At 43.9% G+C, this 16626-nt stretch overlaps 1 protein-coding gene across 1 annotated transcript in view; it reads left to right on the top strand.

Annotated features, from left to right (window-relative positions):
* The first annotated feature begins 3028 nt into the window (after positions 1-3028).
* The window catches only part of snd1 (staphylococcal nuclease and tudor domain containing 1), a 150525-nt gene continuing 136927 nt past the window's right edge, over positions 3029-16626 (top strand). Inside the window, exons 1-9 of the mRNA XM_068717407.1 lie at positions 3029-3268; positions 5750-5899; positions 6203-6323; positions 6747-6828; positions 10094-10254; positions 11961-12052; positions 12806-12964; positions 13063-13174; positions 13920-14005. Of these exons, the coding sequence (XP_068573508.1) occupies positions 3194-3268; positions 5750-5899; positions 6203-6323; positions 6747-6828; positions 10094-10254; positions 11961-12052; positions 12806-12964; positions 13063-13174; positions 13920-14005 (1038 nt within the window). The 5' untranslated portion in view covers positions 3029-3193. The remainder of the gene's footprint in view (positions 3269-5749; positions 5900-6202; positions 6324-6746; positions 6829-10093; positions 10255-11960; positions 12053-12805; positions 12965-13062; positions 13175-13919; positions 14006-16626) is intronic.

Raw genomic sequence — 16626 nt, 5'->3', positions numbered from 1 at the left:
GGTCAAATGTGCCGTTTTTCAGCAGTATAGGCTTCAACACAAAAATCGTCTATCGTAATATACTATTCAATTTGAACTGAGTCTTAAATGCTTTCTTTTTTACACAAGCAGGATGGTGTGACCTTATGGTTATTAGACATTTTAAACTTGTTATATTTCTAAAGATTTAAAGGCTCAAAATTGGATAAATGACGTGTTAGTTACACATTGTATGTAACCTGTGTTTACAATACTTTATATATTCCACCGTTGTCTTGAACTAATTACATTTTTTTTTTTGAAGATACATTAAAAATACGTTCTTTTAATTGTAAAATTGTCTTAAAATCGTGTAATTCATTATCAAATCTCTTTGTATAACAGGTGAAATAGTGTGCCCACGGTGGAGACCATTGCTCTTGTTTCTGATCCAAATCCACTTTTTTTTTTTTTTACTGAAAATTTGCGTCACTCCTTTGAGGATAGTAGTTGTTGTGTCGTGCAAATCGGTTACACAGAAATGTTATAACAAACAGGCTAAATTACACCAAATGCCAAACAGACGAGCAATATTCCTGTTTTTCCTACGTTTTTTTTTTGTTTTTTTCAAACCTTGCGCAACACGCTATAACAAAATCCGCATGCTATTTGAATAAACTACATTATGCGCTCCAACAGTAAGCGTCTTCTGAATAATAACATCCCATTGGAAAACAGAACATCCAGCACGCTCTTTCTAAACCTACATCAATGAAGAGGTCCTCAGTGCGCATTAGCCAAAGAGTATTAGTGTTGTATGCAAAACTCACTGTACACCAAAGATGTGCAGCTAGTTCATCTTTACCTGCTGTTCAATAACGCTTTTAGTCACACAACTAATGAGAGATGTATCTGAACAGGAACACGGTGGGCCATTTCAACCCAGGAGGTTCGTATGGTCCACGCATTTTGATGTCATGTTCATGGTTTGCTATCCTTCATGTTAATATTGCATTATGAGTATGAAAACTTTTCCTACATGTGAATAGGAGAACCAGTGCCCCTTCCAATGTGAGTATGTTTTAAATCATGCCATGTAAAAAACACTAGATTCTGGATTTGTATATTCATCATTTGTCATGTGTCGCCTTTTTTCTTTTCTTTCTTTTTTTTCCCCCTCAGGTAATATCATGAAGACAGCTTCTGAAATAAGTACGTCACTGATGTACATTACGAGTGTTTTATATGTATAGAAACAAAAAATGACTTTGAGTCAGCTGGAAACTAAGTAATACAAATAGAAGATGTGCTGGCTTGAATTGCCCAAGATTAATATGATAAATAGGTTATGATAATATCAAAACACTTTAGGTTGAAAATGTTTAGTTGTTAACAACTTAACCTTACCACTGACTGACTGGAATGAACATCCAGACATACTAAAGCAGAATCACAAATGCTTGTGCCAAAATGGCCACCTTACAAGTCACACAACTCTGCCACATGTGATGCTACATTACATTGTAATTTACACACCGATTACAACTCATTGTAAATGTATATAAGCCACTATAATTTGCAGTATGCACACATATGCATGGGCAGAGGTAATTCAGTGGGGAGGGGGCTATTTGTAACAACAAAAAATTGATTAGCTGTATACTTAAATACAGAAATAGATGTATAGGATATGAAACTTGAGGTGAAGCATATGCTGTGGCCTTCACACGTTCTAAATCTGAAACCATCTAAGCAACACCGGGAGATATTTTGGACCTCAAGAGAGAGAGAGAGAGAGAGAGAGAGAGAGAGAGAGAGAGAGTTAGAATCTATGCCAAGAAGCATTCTGTCTGCCCGTCTCTCGCTGTCACACACAGTTCACAGTCACAAGTTACTCCTTTTGGGAATTAATGTCAGCGTATCAAAAGCATTATAAAAACATCTCAAGGTATTTAGCCTGTAAATATTTAGAGTAGGTCCCATGAGTAGTAACGTTCTTTTCCAGCAATGCTCGGCTGCCCACTCACAGTTACTCACAGTCACATCTATGAGCTGCCTGGCACAACTGAGCCGCAGAAGAAAAAATAAATAAATATATAAATATATATATCTGATGCAAGATTATCCCCAGTGTGATGCTATCACCACAATATTGATGGTAACACTATCCGTTACTCATTATTTGTCATAATCATATTTATTCTTGTTTCATATTCATCCTTATTAGAGTTTAAATTGACAAACAATTATGATGATAACAATATCATTAGCAATGGCTCCATTCCATTAAGTGTCCCAGTAAAGCATAACAATGAGTGAGCATGCACAGCACCAGGGCCCTGGAACTGTTAATGTTATTAGTTCTGCCTGTGCTTTTCCTGCTGTGACAGTCCAAATGTCTGATGTGAGAAGGGTTCATAGGTTAATGAACTGTCTTGTTCTGTTGAGTCAAATATTTCATTATTTGTGGCCTGTAAACCTCATGCATACCAGCTTGTGTGTGTGTGTGTGCCATCCTGTTAAATTCAGTCAGAAATTATATTAAAAAGAATCGCATAACTATTATATTATATTTTTGGGGTTTATGTCATTTCAGTCTTGTGGAACAAAGCTGCAGGGCCAGAATGAAGAGAAGATATGCAGGACTTTGGGCTAAATCTATTTATCAAAAACAGACATCAATTAAACATCAGTGCAGTTTTATAAACAGTTTTAATACATATTAATCAATAACATTTCATGCAAAGTACACCATTTTTTAGACAGAGATTGTTGACATATCTTCTAAACTCTCACATCTCTAATGACTGTTTCTTTCTGACAATTGTTCTGCTACGATATTTAAGCTGCAGTCTGCTTCGTTTTGTCATTTTTGTAGAGGAGTTCGTGTGACGTTCGGATCGCAACAGAAAATTCCCGACGCACCTCGAAGGCAGCATTAGCTGCGTTAACGCTATGCTGACGTGTCGAACCTCTTGCTCCGGAAGACTTTATTTCAATTTGTCTACGCGGTCGAGAGGAGGCTCCATTCGCTCCCATTCATTGCGCTCCTCAGACCCGGAACGATTTTGACGTGTGTGTATGCATGGCAAAGTGTGTTTCCGGTATAACGTGTGTGTTGATCGTTGTTCAGCCTTTTTTCTCTTGGCTTTCAGTAGAAGAGTCACTCACTTGAGAGTCCCAGCTCCCTTACCTGGTCACCCCTTTAACGGCGTTATATCTCTAAACGGTGGACATGGCATCTGTTTCGGCACCAGCTCAGACAGCCCCTTCTCCGGCTGCTTCCCTGCAAAGAGGAATTGTGAAAATGGTAGGAATCCTATCATACGAATGTGTGAGCCTAGGAATACCGCTAGTGAAGTTAGCTTGCTAACTGAGCCAAGGGCTAATGAAGGCTAACGTGTCACTTACTATCGCTTCTAATACAACTTCAATTTAACTTTTTTACGATATAAATGCAACCGTCTGTTAAATACCAGTGTCGGCAACGTGTCACTAACCACTGTCACTAACATCCAGCTCACAAAGCTGCGGCAGCCTGCCAGCTAGCATTAGCTGGTTTGCTACAACACTTGCTAGCCTGCTAATAAGCTGAAGCCAATTGACGTTAGCACATGTTTGCTATCTTGCTAGTTAGCTATAGTTGCAGTTAACTTAACACTTTCAGTGGAATTGTTACGTGTGTGGACAAAACAGTGCCGCTGTCAAAAGTCAACTGCCATGAGACAAAGTGGCTTTAACTTACATTTAAAAATATGTCATTTTGTAAATTAACTGTCACGTTAACAGATGTTCAGCTTCCCAGCTATTGGCTAGCTAACCGTTAGCTATTAGCGTTTACTGTCCAGCAAGTGTGGATTTATGTACAAAGTTGGTGGTCTGCACTGCTACCGGACCACGCAGTTGGCAGCGTTTACGCGAGTTCAATTCATTCATGTTATTGGCTTTTTTGTGAATTAGCACTTAGCCAAGTAGCGTGTAAGCTAACCCACATAGCCTCTCCTTATAGCGTTTCATTATTGTCCCTCACAACATTTCCTCTAAATGCTGATTTGTCATCTTTCAGCGGTTGAAGTTCCCGTTATTAACGTGGGGAAATCTAGGATTGTACGCGCTGTGTTGCGACACTTCACGTCATAGTCGGAGCATTTATCCAGAGTGCTGGTGAACAAACCAGCCACTGGAAACTGACACGTAGCTACAACTTTCTTGCCCTTATAATCTCCCATTCATCTGGGTCGTGCATGATCTCTGTTCGTCCGGTGTTACTTCACCGTTGATATATATATATATTTTTGGCACTATCTACAAACAGATAAAAGATGACCTTGTAGATAAAGTTAACAGGTTTTCTTCATAAGTGCCTCGCATAGATGTGTAGTTTGAGGCCTGAGGTCGGTGCCCCGTAGACCCACAGTCTTCTGTAGGCCACCATGAAGCAGACTGCTCCAGTCTGTACTTTTACATGTTCGTATTAGTGAGAAAAGTTGCATGTCATGCTGCTTTATCACAGAGAGCGTAATCAACACACTAATACACTCGTCTCCAGGTGTTTTTACAACTGTGGTAACTACAGTAGCACTCCCCTCGAGGACGAGTGTGAGTCTGTGACACTCTCGTGTGTTATTACCAAAGGAATTGAGAGATTGGATTAATATAATTTGGTTAGAAATTACTTTCAAATTAACTTTTTTTTAATTTATTAATTTTTTTTTACTTTCACCATGTCTGTCGTTGATTTATTTTTGCACACGGTGTACATGATTTATAGAAAGCCCTTCATTAATAGCTCTTATCTAATGCAGTCTTGAGAAAGGAGTCATCAAGGAATTGAGCAAAGCCGTGTGGCGCATCCCAAGTGGAACTTGTCCCTTTTTGTAAACAGAGGAGGAGGAGTGGGGGGGGGGGGGGGTCGAAGGGTAGGATGGTAGTGCCCCCCCCCCCCCCAATGCCTGGTCAGTGTATAGAAATCACAGCTCCTCTTCTGCTGAGCCTCTTACTTGGATATAGTGGGGATTGGTGGCGATTTGATGAAAGACTTTATCTGACCCACATCTTAGATCAACAGCCCCCAGTGATGCTCCCTGCAGACACACTGGAGAGTCCACAGATAAAAGGTGTTTGCTCAGATTCGTGTAAATGCCACGGTTGTCAAACCCATGAGTAGGTTATCTTTTTTTTTTGTATTTAGCTACGTTATCAGATGCCGTGATCTCACCTTGCGTTTTGAATGACAGCCTGTCTACATGGCAACGTGCAACGGGACGCTGCTTTCCAGCTCCACAATAGCTTTCAACGTCTTTTTTTTTTTTTTTTTTTTTTTTTTTTTAAGGTTTTTGCCATTTTATAGCTACTGTGATTTTTTTGTGAATTGGAAATTGATTTACATCCACTCAGCATGCTGAACACGTGAAACTAGATCTAATTCACAAAATGCATGGTTTCATTATTGGTCTACCTACTGTACCTGTTTGTTACGCTGTTTCTAAATGAGTGCTTCATGTCCCGCCCACAGGGCTTGTTAGGTTGACACTTGCCGCAAAGCAAATACAAAACAAAACGGTTTACTAAGTGTGTCGTCTGAGAGGAAATAGAAACCGAAAGTTGCCGCTGGTTTCTTCTTTCCACGCCGGTGTTGTGGTCTGCTATTTGTTCCAGGTGTTTGTGTCTTTCGTTGTGATGACTAGATTTCAAGAAGAGAGTGTTTGAAGATGGTATCTGCATTTGCCGAATAAATATATCTTTTTTTTTTTTTTTTTTTTTCTTCTTCTTCTTCTTTTTGTCTCTCCAGGTCTTGTCAGGCTGCGCCATCATTGTTCGGGGCCAGCCTCGAGGTGGCCCTCCCCCGGAGCGTCAGATTAATCTCAGTAATGTCCGAGCGGGGGCCATGGCCCGTCGAGCCGCCCAGGGCCAGACCGAATCCAAGGACACCCCCGATGAGGTGAGCAGCCCTGTCCCGTTGTGTTTGGGTTTAAATATGTTTATCTGTGTGTCCTGCACCACTCGCTACGACAGTCCAATGTGGGCTCCTTTTTTGTTTTTCACTGTGTGGAGAAGGTTTTGGAATATTTGTCGCATGACTTTGCTCTCCTCATTCCCATCACGCAGTTCTAATTATGTATGAATTGGCCTGATTTGTAAGCGACGACGAAGCCGCGAGATGCCGACATGTCGACGCTCAGTCAGGCTTCAAAACTTTAAGATACCACCGGCGCGTGAACGTTCCCGTCTGTCTGTGTTGCAGCCGTGGGCCTTTCAAGCCAGAGAGTTCCTGCGGAAGAAGCTGATCGGCAGAGAAGTGTGCTTCACCGTGGAAATCAAGACGGCTTTGGGCCGTGAGTACGGCATGGTGTACCTGGGGAGAGGTGAGTGGACTCGCGCTTCTAAAGCGACAAACTGCTCTGAACAATGTCCACATTGGTAAAAAATACTCATAACTCATAATACACTTACAGTTATTATTGCTACTCGAGCGTCTCCCCAAAATTCTGGGTTATGATTGAGCTTTCAAATTGTTGTTCATCTATTTTGTCCCCCCAAAAAAAAAAAAACATTAGAAATTTGTTAAATACCCCGTTTTTCAAATAGTTTGACGGTGGTGCAGTAATGCAGAGTACTTCTAATGGAAGTTGTACCTGCTGCTAGCTTATCAGCTGGTTGGTGATTTTGTTATCCTGAATGTCAACACCCATGATTCTCCTCTGGTCCAAACAAAATACCCGACCTGAACCAACTGCTGTGCCGGTCCGAATAAACGCTCTTTCTTTTTCTCTGTCCTCTCATTTCAGACACGACAGGCGAGAACCTTGCTGACGCTTTGGTGATTGAGGGCCTGGCCACAGTCCGCAGGGAAGGAATCAGGGGGAACAAGTAAGATGTTTGCCTCTACGCTACCTGCAGCTACCTGCAGCTACTGTCTGTTGACACGAATGGTTTCTATGCAGGCCGAATGGAACGACACGAGCACAGAACGGTTCCAAGCGCTAAATCCTGTTTTGAAACTGGTACTTGGAAAAAAGGTTATGTTTGCATTCTCTCTGCTTTTTGGTAAGATGATTAAAAAAAGAAAAATGCGTTTAGATTTTCCGTGCAGACTAGCTTTTAATCCAATTTCCCACGCAATATGTGACTTTACCATATGTCATAGTGTCTCTTAGTATCTCATTCTTACAGATTAGGTTCTGTTGGCCCGACCTAAAGGATGCCTTTTATACAAGAGGCCGATACCATCAATGCTTTCCCTCCAAAAACGGTTGGCTCATTCAGCGTAGTTATGAAGTAATCGCCTCAAAGCTGGTTTCAGTCTATACACAGAATGAGAAGTCAATATTTTTTTTTTTTTTTTGGCACACGACGGCTTCATTTAGCAGCACAACGCTGTCAAATCTGTGGGGAGTTCCGCATAAGTCGTCAACTGGCGGACCGTGGAGGATGGAGACGGAGCCGTGGTGTCCCAGATGGTGGCAGTATTGCCCTGCTGCTACAGCGCTGTCCCTCTGAAACCCTCCACCGCCACACTGCCCTCACACAGTGATCCCCTAGATAAACGTAGCGCACCCAGCGCTATGACAAAGGGCCGTCTATCCCCCCCCCCCCCCCCCAGTGGCAGTATTTGCACATTACACACATTACAAGCAATTTGACTCATGCTGCTACATTTGTATCCTCCAACACGAACAGAGTCGATGTGAATATTCCGCCGCTAATGACCCATTTCGAGCCTTCTGTGCAATGGCCCAGAACGAGCGCTAATGTATATGGTGCTTTAAGTGTAAGCGGACATCATTTGGCCAAAGGGAGGGGGGCCCATTACTCAGTGAGGGCTTAAGGACTCTGTTGTTCCCCTCAGTGCGCTGGCCTCCAATATCATTACCCCTCATGACGGGCTACGTTGATCACGCTAACTAGGATGTGATCGTGATTATGGGGGGGGGGGCGGTGTGTGTGATTATAATGATGATTGCTCCGGACACTGCAGATAAACGTGTTCAGGAGTTGACTTTGGCTTCGGAAAACAGTCGGTTGATTCAGATTTGAGGGCTGGGGCGAGAGCTCAGCAGCCCGCCACAACACACACACACACACACACACACACACACACACACACACACACACACACACACACACACACACACACACACACACACACACACACACACACACACACACACACACACAAACACCAAAACACATGCACACACGCCAGAACACACACACACACACGCCAGAACGCACACACACACACACACACACACACACACTCGCCAGAATGCGCGCACACACACCAGAACACACACACACCAGAACACACACACACGGGGGGGAACAGAGCAGAAGGGTTCCACATAAACATGGAGATCAACTATGTTTTCTAATCCTCCGTTGCTCCCTTTTTAACTGGAGCCCCGTAGGAGAGCTTGTTTGTCGGGTGTGAAACGTCTGAGGGGAATGAGCCGTGCTCGTTTTGGGCCTCGCTGCTCACAAGGACCGGAACCCCCTCCAGTCCAGTTCACAAGGGAACCAGACAGCCTCCACCTTCTCCAAACTCTGAGCCAACAGGGAGCTGAAAAACCACTCGCTTAAGTTCAACATTTTGTATCTATTTAAAGTATCTCTGGTTGCACAAGGGAACCCCATGGAGATGAAAGATATAGCCTACAGTGTGTTCAAATATAAGGGAATTGAAAGTTGTTTTTTCTTGGCTGTTGTTCCTCCAGTAGCCTTGCTCAGTGTTGCACTTTCTTACCCATCAATATCCGTTTTGATTTCAAGCATTGGTTGGAAGGCGTCGCTGACCTAAAAAGAATTTGGTTTATTTAGAGACGAGGATGAGTTCACTATCGTCTGCCTCCGCACATGGAAGCTCTTTCTATATCTTAACCTCCTTGTTTTGTGCTTTCCATTTATTTCCGTGGCTTTACGTTACGTCTGCTCTCCTTTTTTGATTTCACTGTTGCCTTTCTCTCACTCTATCTCTGTTCCCGTTTAGTCTCTTAAATTCTAAGTAGCTTAAACACCATTTGACTCCTCGCAGAAAGTTTCACCGTTGTTGCTCAGTCAGCAAGAAACCGTTTTCGATTTTACATTTTTGAAGTTGGTAGCGAAAATCAGCGTGGAGGTCGAGGGGAACTCTACGGCGGCTTTTTGGGCACGAGTCCAAAAGCCCAATCGGGAAGCACACAGCTGGAGAACAGGCTACGTGTGTGTGTGTGTGTGTGTGTGTGTTGTACAGATTGTGAAGCGCTCTGAGGCAAATTTGCGATTTTGGGCTATACAAAATAAATTGAATTGGATTATGTGTGCGGTGGTTTAATTGTGACCCACTTTGTTGCTTCTCCAAAGCGAACATTGTCTTTAGGCAGCAAGATGTGAAAACTTCCAGTTTTTTAAAGAAAAAGCTCGAGTCACCAGTGCTTCTCCCATATCAACCGGGCAGCCTTTTGATTCTAAACAAAAGCCTGTTGGCCATTTGAAGTAATGAATATAATTAACGTTGTACAATGGCCCTAAAACAAGCATTAGGCGGCACAATTTGGAGAGCCAGCGTGGAATTAATTGTGGCGTTTGTAGCCAGCCGCGCGGTTTCTTTTTGAGGGAGCCGCCAAACACCGTTATTGTCTCTTCACAAAATGCTTGGATACATTTTTATTTTATTTTATTTTTTTTTTGCAGTCCTATGCCTTTTTAATGTGTACATGTTGAGGCCAGCGACCGATGTTCTGTTGCAGTGACTTCATGATGGAGGTTGAAAAGACCTTTTGCCTACAAGTTGTTGTCATTGTAGTTCTAGAAGCCGCCTGAGAGTCGCACGCTACTGAACCATTGAAGTAAAGCTAATAAAAGACTTTATTTAGGTTTCCTATTTTACGCACTGAAGGTCATTTTTTAAAAGTGCCAGTGATTAAAGTCACACAATTGTGTTGTGAGAACACACGATGTAAAGCAACACACTGACTCTATCACTTCAACAGCCGTCCAGAGCTTGATGGGTTTTGCGGGTGTTCCTTTTATTGTGTCTTAAACTTTCCTGTGTGTGTCTCTGTGTGTGTGTGTGTGTGTGTGTGTGTGTGTGTGTGTGTGTGTGTGTGTGTGTGTGTGTGTGTGTGTGTGTGTCTCTGTGTGTGTGCGTGCGCAGTCCAGACCAGGCCAGACTCTGTGATTTGGAGGACCAGTCCAAAGCGTCCAAGAAGGGCTTGTGGAGCGAGGGTGGCGGCGCACACACCATCCGCGACATCAAGTACACCATTGAGAATCCCCGCAACTTCGTCGACTCCTTGCACCAGAAACCTATCAACGGTAATGGGTTCGGGTGGTGGGGTGGGGTGGGGGGGGCGGGCTTTGTCAGAAATCAACCGTGTTTTTTTTTTTTGGTTGGTTTGGTTGAAGACGTCGTTGTTCTTAATATCTGCTTCAGGGCATTTAATGGCACAATGCTTTATCACCCATCACCGGCTCATTCCTCTCCTCTCTGACCCTTCCGGAGGTGGAATGTTCCACTCCATTCATTTCCAGGTGACCGCCGTTAGCGGCGGCTCAGCTCATTTCACTACACTTTAATTGAATGGTGAAATGAGCAGGGGAAGGCTTTCATTTCTTCTTCTTACTATTCATGAGAGGCGGTCGGGGGTTGTTTTTAAATTGGAAGCAACAATTCAGCCGAAGCGCTTTAAATGTGCGTCGAGTTGCTGTGGTTGAGAAACGGAATACACACACACACACACACACACACACACACACACACACACACACACACACACACACACACACACACACACACACCGGAATAGAGACACACAAGTTATGCACAGAAAGAAGGTGTGTAGAGAGAGAACCATCACCGACTACCATTTATGCGTGAAATGCCTTTCAATCGCATCCTGTCCATTTCTTAAAGTACTTCAGAGGTCAGGAGCAACAGCTGAGCGATATGATTTTGGAGAAAAATACGATGTAATGCCTCAAAAGCTTTCCAAATAAATTGAAGCTTCGATATGTTGCATAAAGCGTCGTAAAAACCTTTAAAGTGATACTCCAAAACGTGTACCTTTCAGGAGCAAGTACTCACCGCTGTAGGCGAGAAAGGTGGCCCTAAAAGCAAGTACTAGAAGTATGTACTAGAAGTATGTACTAGAAGTCTGTACTAGAAGTATGTACTAGAAGTCTGTAGTCACCTTGGGTTTACGCAGCTCAAATGGCTGCTTACGTCTGACTGTCAGAGGATTGACCGGAATAGCAACATAGAAGGAGTGCGTTGGCTATATTTTTGGATAATAGTTTTGAAAATACCACAGCCGTTCACAACTGCAGAGCTTTTTTTTTTTTTTTTTTTTTCCCCAGCCACCCTTTTTCGACCTACAGTAGTGAGCGTTTCATAAAGCTCTCGGATGGAGTATCGCTTTAAGTGCACAGTCTGCCAAAGAGGCCGTAACTTTCTTCCCCCCCCCCCTTTTTTTTTTTTTTTGAGAAGTACCGGAGAGCAATCCCTCAGCGAGACGTCTCAATTCCACTGCTCGGTAAAACACAGTGGTTATTTTGGGCAGATCACAGGTATCATAGTTTTGAGTTCAACGAGGCATGGTGGGAGAAAGAGAATACGCGCTTTGACGCTCTCCCCAGGGTAGATTGATATTAATGAAATCTATTTCTATTTTTTTTATTTTTTTTTTAGTATTGGTCTTGCCCGACTAGCCTTGGGACAGCTTACATGGAAGTATCAGATATTAGGTTTCACCCTGGAGGCCTAATAACCGATTCAGTCCTCTCACATTTTTCAGTATGAAATATACAGCCGAAAATTCATGCCGTCTTCTTTTTTTTTGGGAGCGATATATCATAGTTGAAATACTTTTTTTTTTTTAACCAGTGAATATTGTTTCCGTGTACTTTTTTCAGTTTTTCTTAAAGGATCTTTCTTATTTGGTTTTCAGTTTCTGACAACATTTATCAGTGCATTAACACTCCTGTCGTCCTCCCTCCCTCCCTCCCTCCCTCCCTCCCTCCAGCCATCATCGAGCACGTGCGAGACGGCAGCGTTGTCCGTGCCTTGCTGCTCCCCGACTACTACCTGGTCACGGTCATGCTTTCCGGAGTGAAGGTAACCGCCACTCACCTGCTGCGCCTCGCCCATGTGGTGGAATGTGACTGTGGAGCCGATGGAATACATTCACAAATAACTACGAGTGAGCGACTTAATAAATGGCAAACGGCAGAAAATAGCTCTCCAGATGTAGATAAAAGGGTTTCCTCCACACCCGCCTTCTTCACTTTTACCGTCACAAAAACTATTAAAGTGTTTGAAGGTAGACAGAAAAGTCTGTCTGTGTTTGTTCTACCAGAGTCTTATCCGCCCCACTACATTTCCCCATCAGTCTCTTTCATAAAGCCCAGAATTTACGATGGACCGCTCCAGATAACTCTTCTTCTTTTCTTTTCTTTTTTTTCCACACACTTAAAGATATTGCATCCGTATCGAGGTGTTCTTTGTGTCGTCGTTCAAAGGCTCGTCTGCTCCTGTTGTGTTTTTATTTATCTGGTGTTTTGCCACGCTCAAAGGAGAATACAGATAGCGCGGGCAGCAAGGTGACACCGGTTAAAAGTGGATAACAGTTGTTCACAGAAAAGAAAAAAACCAAAAAAAACCTGATTGTATCGAAAGAATGTGGACACAAAAATCAACTCCGAGAGGCTCTGGTTTGACTGCTGGGAATTTCACTACACACAACGCACGCTTCTCTTCCAATGGCGGCGATTGTAATCTAATCGCATTTCAAAACATTTCCCATTTCTCACACAATACCCATTTGATTGAGGTATTATTGTCTCAATGTGTGTTCTCCTTTTTCGCCAGTGTCCCGCGTTCAAGCGAGAAGCGGACGGTACAGAGTCACCAGACCCGTTCGCGGCAGAGGCCAAATTCTTCACCGAGTCCCGTCTCCTGCAAAGAGACGTTCAGATCATCCTGGAGAGCTGCCCCAACCAGATCATCCTGGGCACCATCCTTCACCCGGTGAGGCACGGGAGTCGGAAACAATTCGAGGCTTTCCGTCTCCATTAAATGGTTCTTCTGACTGTTCCCGCTTCTCGTTGTCTTTTTTTTTTTTTTAGAATGGGAACATAACAGAACTCCTGCTGGAGGAAGGCTTTGCCCGCTGTGTCGACTGGTCCATGGCCGTCTACACCCAGGGAGCCGAGAAACTCCGAGCCGCTGAACGGTACGCCGCGACCACACACACACACACACACACACACACACACACACACACACACACACACACACACACACACACACGCAGGAAACATTACGTGTGTTTTAAAAAATGTTATTAAATAGTCTTCTTGATTCCCTAATAAACGCACCGTGAAGCATTTTATTCAATGACAGACAAGTCATCTCGTACATTATTAAATTCAGCTGTTGCTCAGGAATGCACTTTGTAAATTGGTTGTGGAAATTCACCGATTGGATACAAGACAGAATAAATAAACTACATGCAGATTCTTGAGATAATAAAATAATTGTGTGAGCTAAATGTTATGCAAATGTATGCCAGCACCACTCGAGATGAACAATCTCTCTCTCTCTCTCTCTCTCTCTCTCTCTCTCGCTCTCTCTCTCTCTCTCTCTCTCTCTCTCTCTCTCTCTCTCTCTCTCCTCTCTCTCTCGCTCTCGCTCTCGCTCTCGCTCTCGCTCTCGCTCTCTCGCTCTCTCTCTCTCTCTCTCTCTCTCTCTCTCTCTCTGCGCTGCAATGATATTCATTCCCTACAATCAATCACCTTGGAATGTTTGCACTATAATGAGCTTTTGGAGCTTCTTTTTTGTTTTTTTTTTCTTTCCCAGCCAAATGGATAATTGTTACTCACTTGATGAAGCCCTTTTTATATCCTGTGTGTTTCTGGGTGATGTTGAGGACTAACACTGATGATGATGATGATTATGTGACCCTGTTCTTGGACAGATCTGCCAAAAGAGCGCAAGGTCCGCATCTGGAAGGACTACGTGGCACCCACAGCCAACTTGGACCAGAAGGACAGGCAGTTTGTAGCCAAGGTGAGGTCCTGAAGTGGCTGTTAGAAGCTGCGTCTCACCAGGTGACAGTTCCGCGTCGACTAACTGGCACTTTTTCCTTTTGGCCCCTCTAACGTAATGATTTCCAATTTGGATCCTCTTGCTTTTCCATTGAAAGTCCTCATTTATCTTTTGGACCGCAGAGACAAAAAGCGGCAGCCAGGTACAACGCTTTTCAGCGTGACGTGCAGACGTTCTCCGGCATGAATCAGACTTAGCTTCAAAGCTAAAGGGAGGCTTTGCAGCTTCAGGACACTTGAAGTCCACTGCGGCATTTCCACTTTTTCTCCCGGCGCTGCAGCAGAAGCAGAGCCACTTTTGACGCTTCGAACAAATTGTATACCTCCCGACGCCTCTTACTGTCACATTTGCACCACCCCACTGAATAAAAATAATAAAAGGCGCTGGGGAAGGAATGCTTAACGGCTACCTTTTTAAGCACTCCCCAGTCAAATTAGGGCCAAATCGCTGGCGTATGCTGGAGAGGCACCCGAACGATCCCCAAAAGCCGAGAACGGAGGGATATTGGCTTCGGAGGTTATTGGCCAGAGCCTCGTGAGAAAAAGAAGTGTCCTTAATATCAAGTACACATGAGTGCACTCTCTCCTGGTTTTCATCACGCGTTACTTCAAATCAAGTGAGCAGGAGTCTTTGATACATTACGGTAACACAGCTGACATATTCTGGTGTCCAAGTTGTGCCTTTTTTTTTTTTTTTTTTAATGTAGTAAAGCAACTCTGTTCTTAAAACATCATTTTTAAAATCTGTTCTCCTTCTGTGTGCGTTTTGATGATGACATGCGCCCCCTTCCCTTCAGTTGATATATTGGGAGAAAAAAAAAAAAGAAAAAGAAAAACTTTAATACCTCCCAAAGTTTGGCTTTTGTCTGTGTTTGCTCCCTCCAGACCCTGAACTTTTAAGACCCTGAAAAATTCATGGCTAGCCTGAGGGGTTACATAAAAGGTATTGCTTTTGAAATCTGCTTACAGAATGAATTTGATAAACTGCACACGCCATAAAGCAGGCGCGAAAAAGAAACTATGTGTATGTATACATATATATATTTTTTTTTCCTGACTCAGAAGCAAGAGGCTAGAGGACGGATAAAACATTTATATTATCAGTGTGAGCTGCTCTCAGATCTCTCTGAACCCTCTCAATAAAAGAGGTTTGGATGTGGGCAGTGTGTGTGTGTGTGTGTGTGTGTGTGTGTGTGTGGGGGGGGGGGGGCAGAAAGAAAGGAAGAGGGCTGAAGAAGAAATTGAAAGTGTTGCTTTTTCTTTTTCTTTTCTTTTTTTTTTGTGGAGAGGTTTAGAGAGACTTAAGGGAAGAAGGATGAAAAGACATGAGAAGTGAAAGTCAGTGAATTATCAAGATCCCTGGGACTCTGGGTGTCCTCTCTCTGGTTACTGCTACGGTATTGCACAGCTGATGCCCCCCCCCCCCTCCCCCCTCCTCTTAAACCTTGGGGCACTTTTTGATCTCTGGATGAGTTTCCCCCGTCCTCTTTCCATGCTCTCCCCCAAAAATAGCCTCAGAGGAGTCTTGCTCCATGTCAGCTGCTGCTGCTTTAGTCTTTTTTTTTTTTTTAGTTTTGGGGATAGAGAGCCGTCAGCCGCTCCCTGCACCATGCATTACTTTGAATAAATATACCATATGAAATATGTTTAACTGCAAGAGACTCCTCTAGATTATCTCCTCACAGAGTTTATGTCACTTTAGAACCCTTTTAACTCGTTGAAAAAGTGTGACTCTCAAGACTTTTTGTTACCGGTGAGGACAGTTGTGATGGAAAGCGTCACGCTGACCCTGCAACTTGCTTGAGCCATTTCAAAGATGAGTCCATATTGGACCCCCCCCCCCCCCCCTCCTCCTCTCATGCTTGTCCCTGTGACATTTGTCGGCACCTAATACAGCAATGCTCCGACTCTCCCAGGGACCACATCCATCCATCAATCCCATCATCATGCACTCCTCTCTCCTCTTCTCGTCCACGTCTCCTTTTCACTTCTTATTATCTGAGTGATGGATAGAGTGGAGGAGGCTGAGCGGGTCCAATCCCCACAAGTCAATGCTGCTGGACGAATCTTCTCCCTTTTTTTCTTTTTTTTTTGGACTGTCTCGCCTCTCTCTCTCTCCTCCCCACCTCTGCTGGGACCGGAGAGAGTGGATGTAGGCCATGCCCCAATAGGCTCCCTCTCCCTCATCTCCTCTTCCTCTTCCCTTCCCCTCCTCTCCCCTGGGTAGCCATCGACCTGAGAGGTGACGGATAAAAGGTGACGTGGTGTGAACCCCTTTTTACCAGCCGCTCATCACCGGCTTGTCAGGACGACTGTTGCTTTCGGAGGACCACGTCCAGAAGAAGATGGAAGTTAAAATGCAAAGCGAGTGTGTAGTTGTGATGTCTGAGGATTGGGAAGACAGAATAGTGCACTTTAAAAGGGTTCAAAGGGAAAGAGATGGGCAGCAGGGCCTCTTGGCTATACTCTATGCTCCACTTAAGATAAGCCCAGACAGAATGGTTACAAGGTCAGACGGCTTCTTTAAGAAACCAAAAAGTCACGTTGGGGGGGGGGGGGGGGGGGGGGGGGGGGGGAGACGAT

The sequence above is a fragment of the Cebidichthys violaceus genome, unplaced genomic scaffold, assembly GCF_023349555.1.
Source record: "Cebidichthys violaceus isolate CVI_PGR_0920_01 unplaced genomic scaffold, fCebVio1.0.p SCAF_21, whole genome shotgun sequence".
Taxonomy (NCBI): domain Eukaryota; kingdom Metazoa; phylum Chordata; class Actinopteri; order Perciformes; family Stichaeidae; genus Cebidichthys; species Cebidichthys violaceus.
This window is presented reverse-complemented; position numbering and strand designations above follow the sequence as displayed.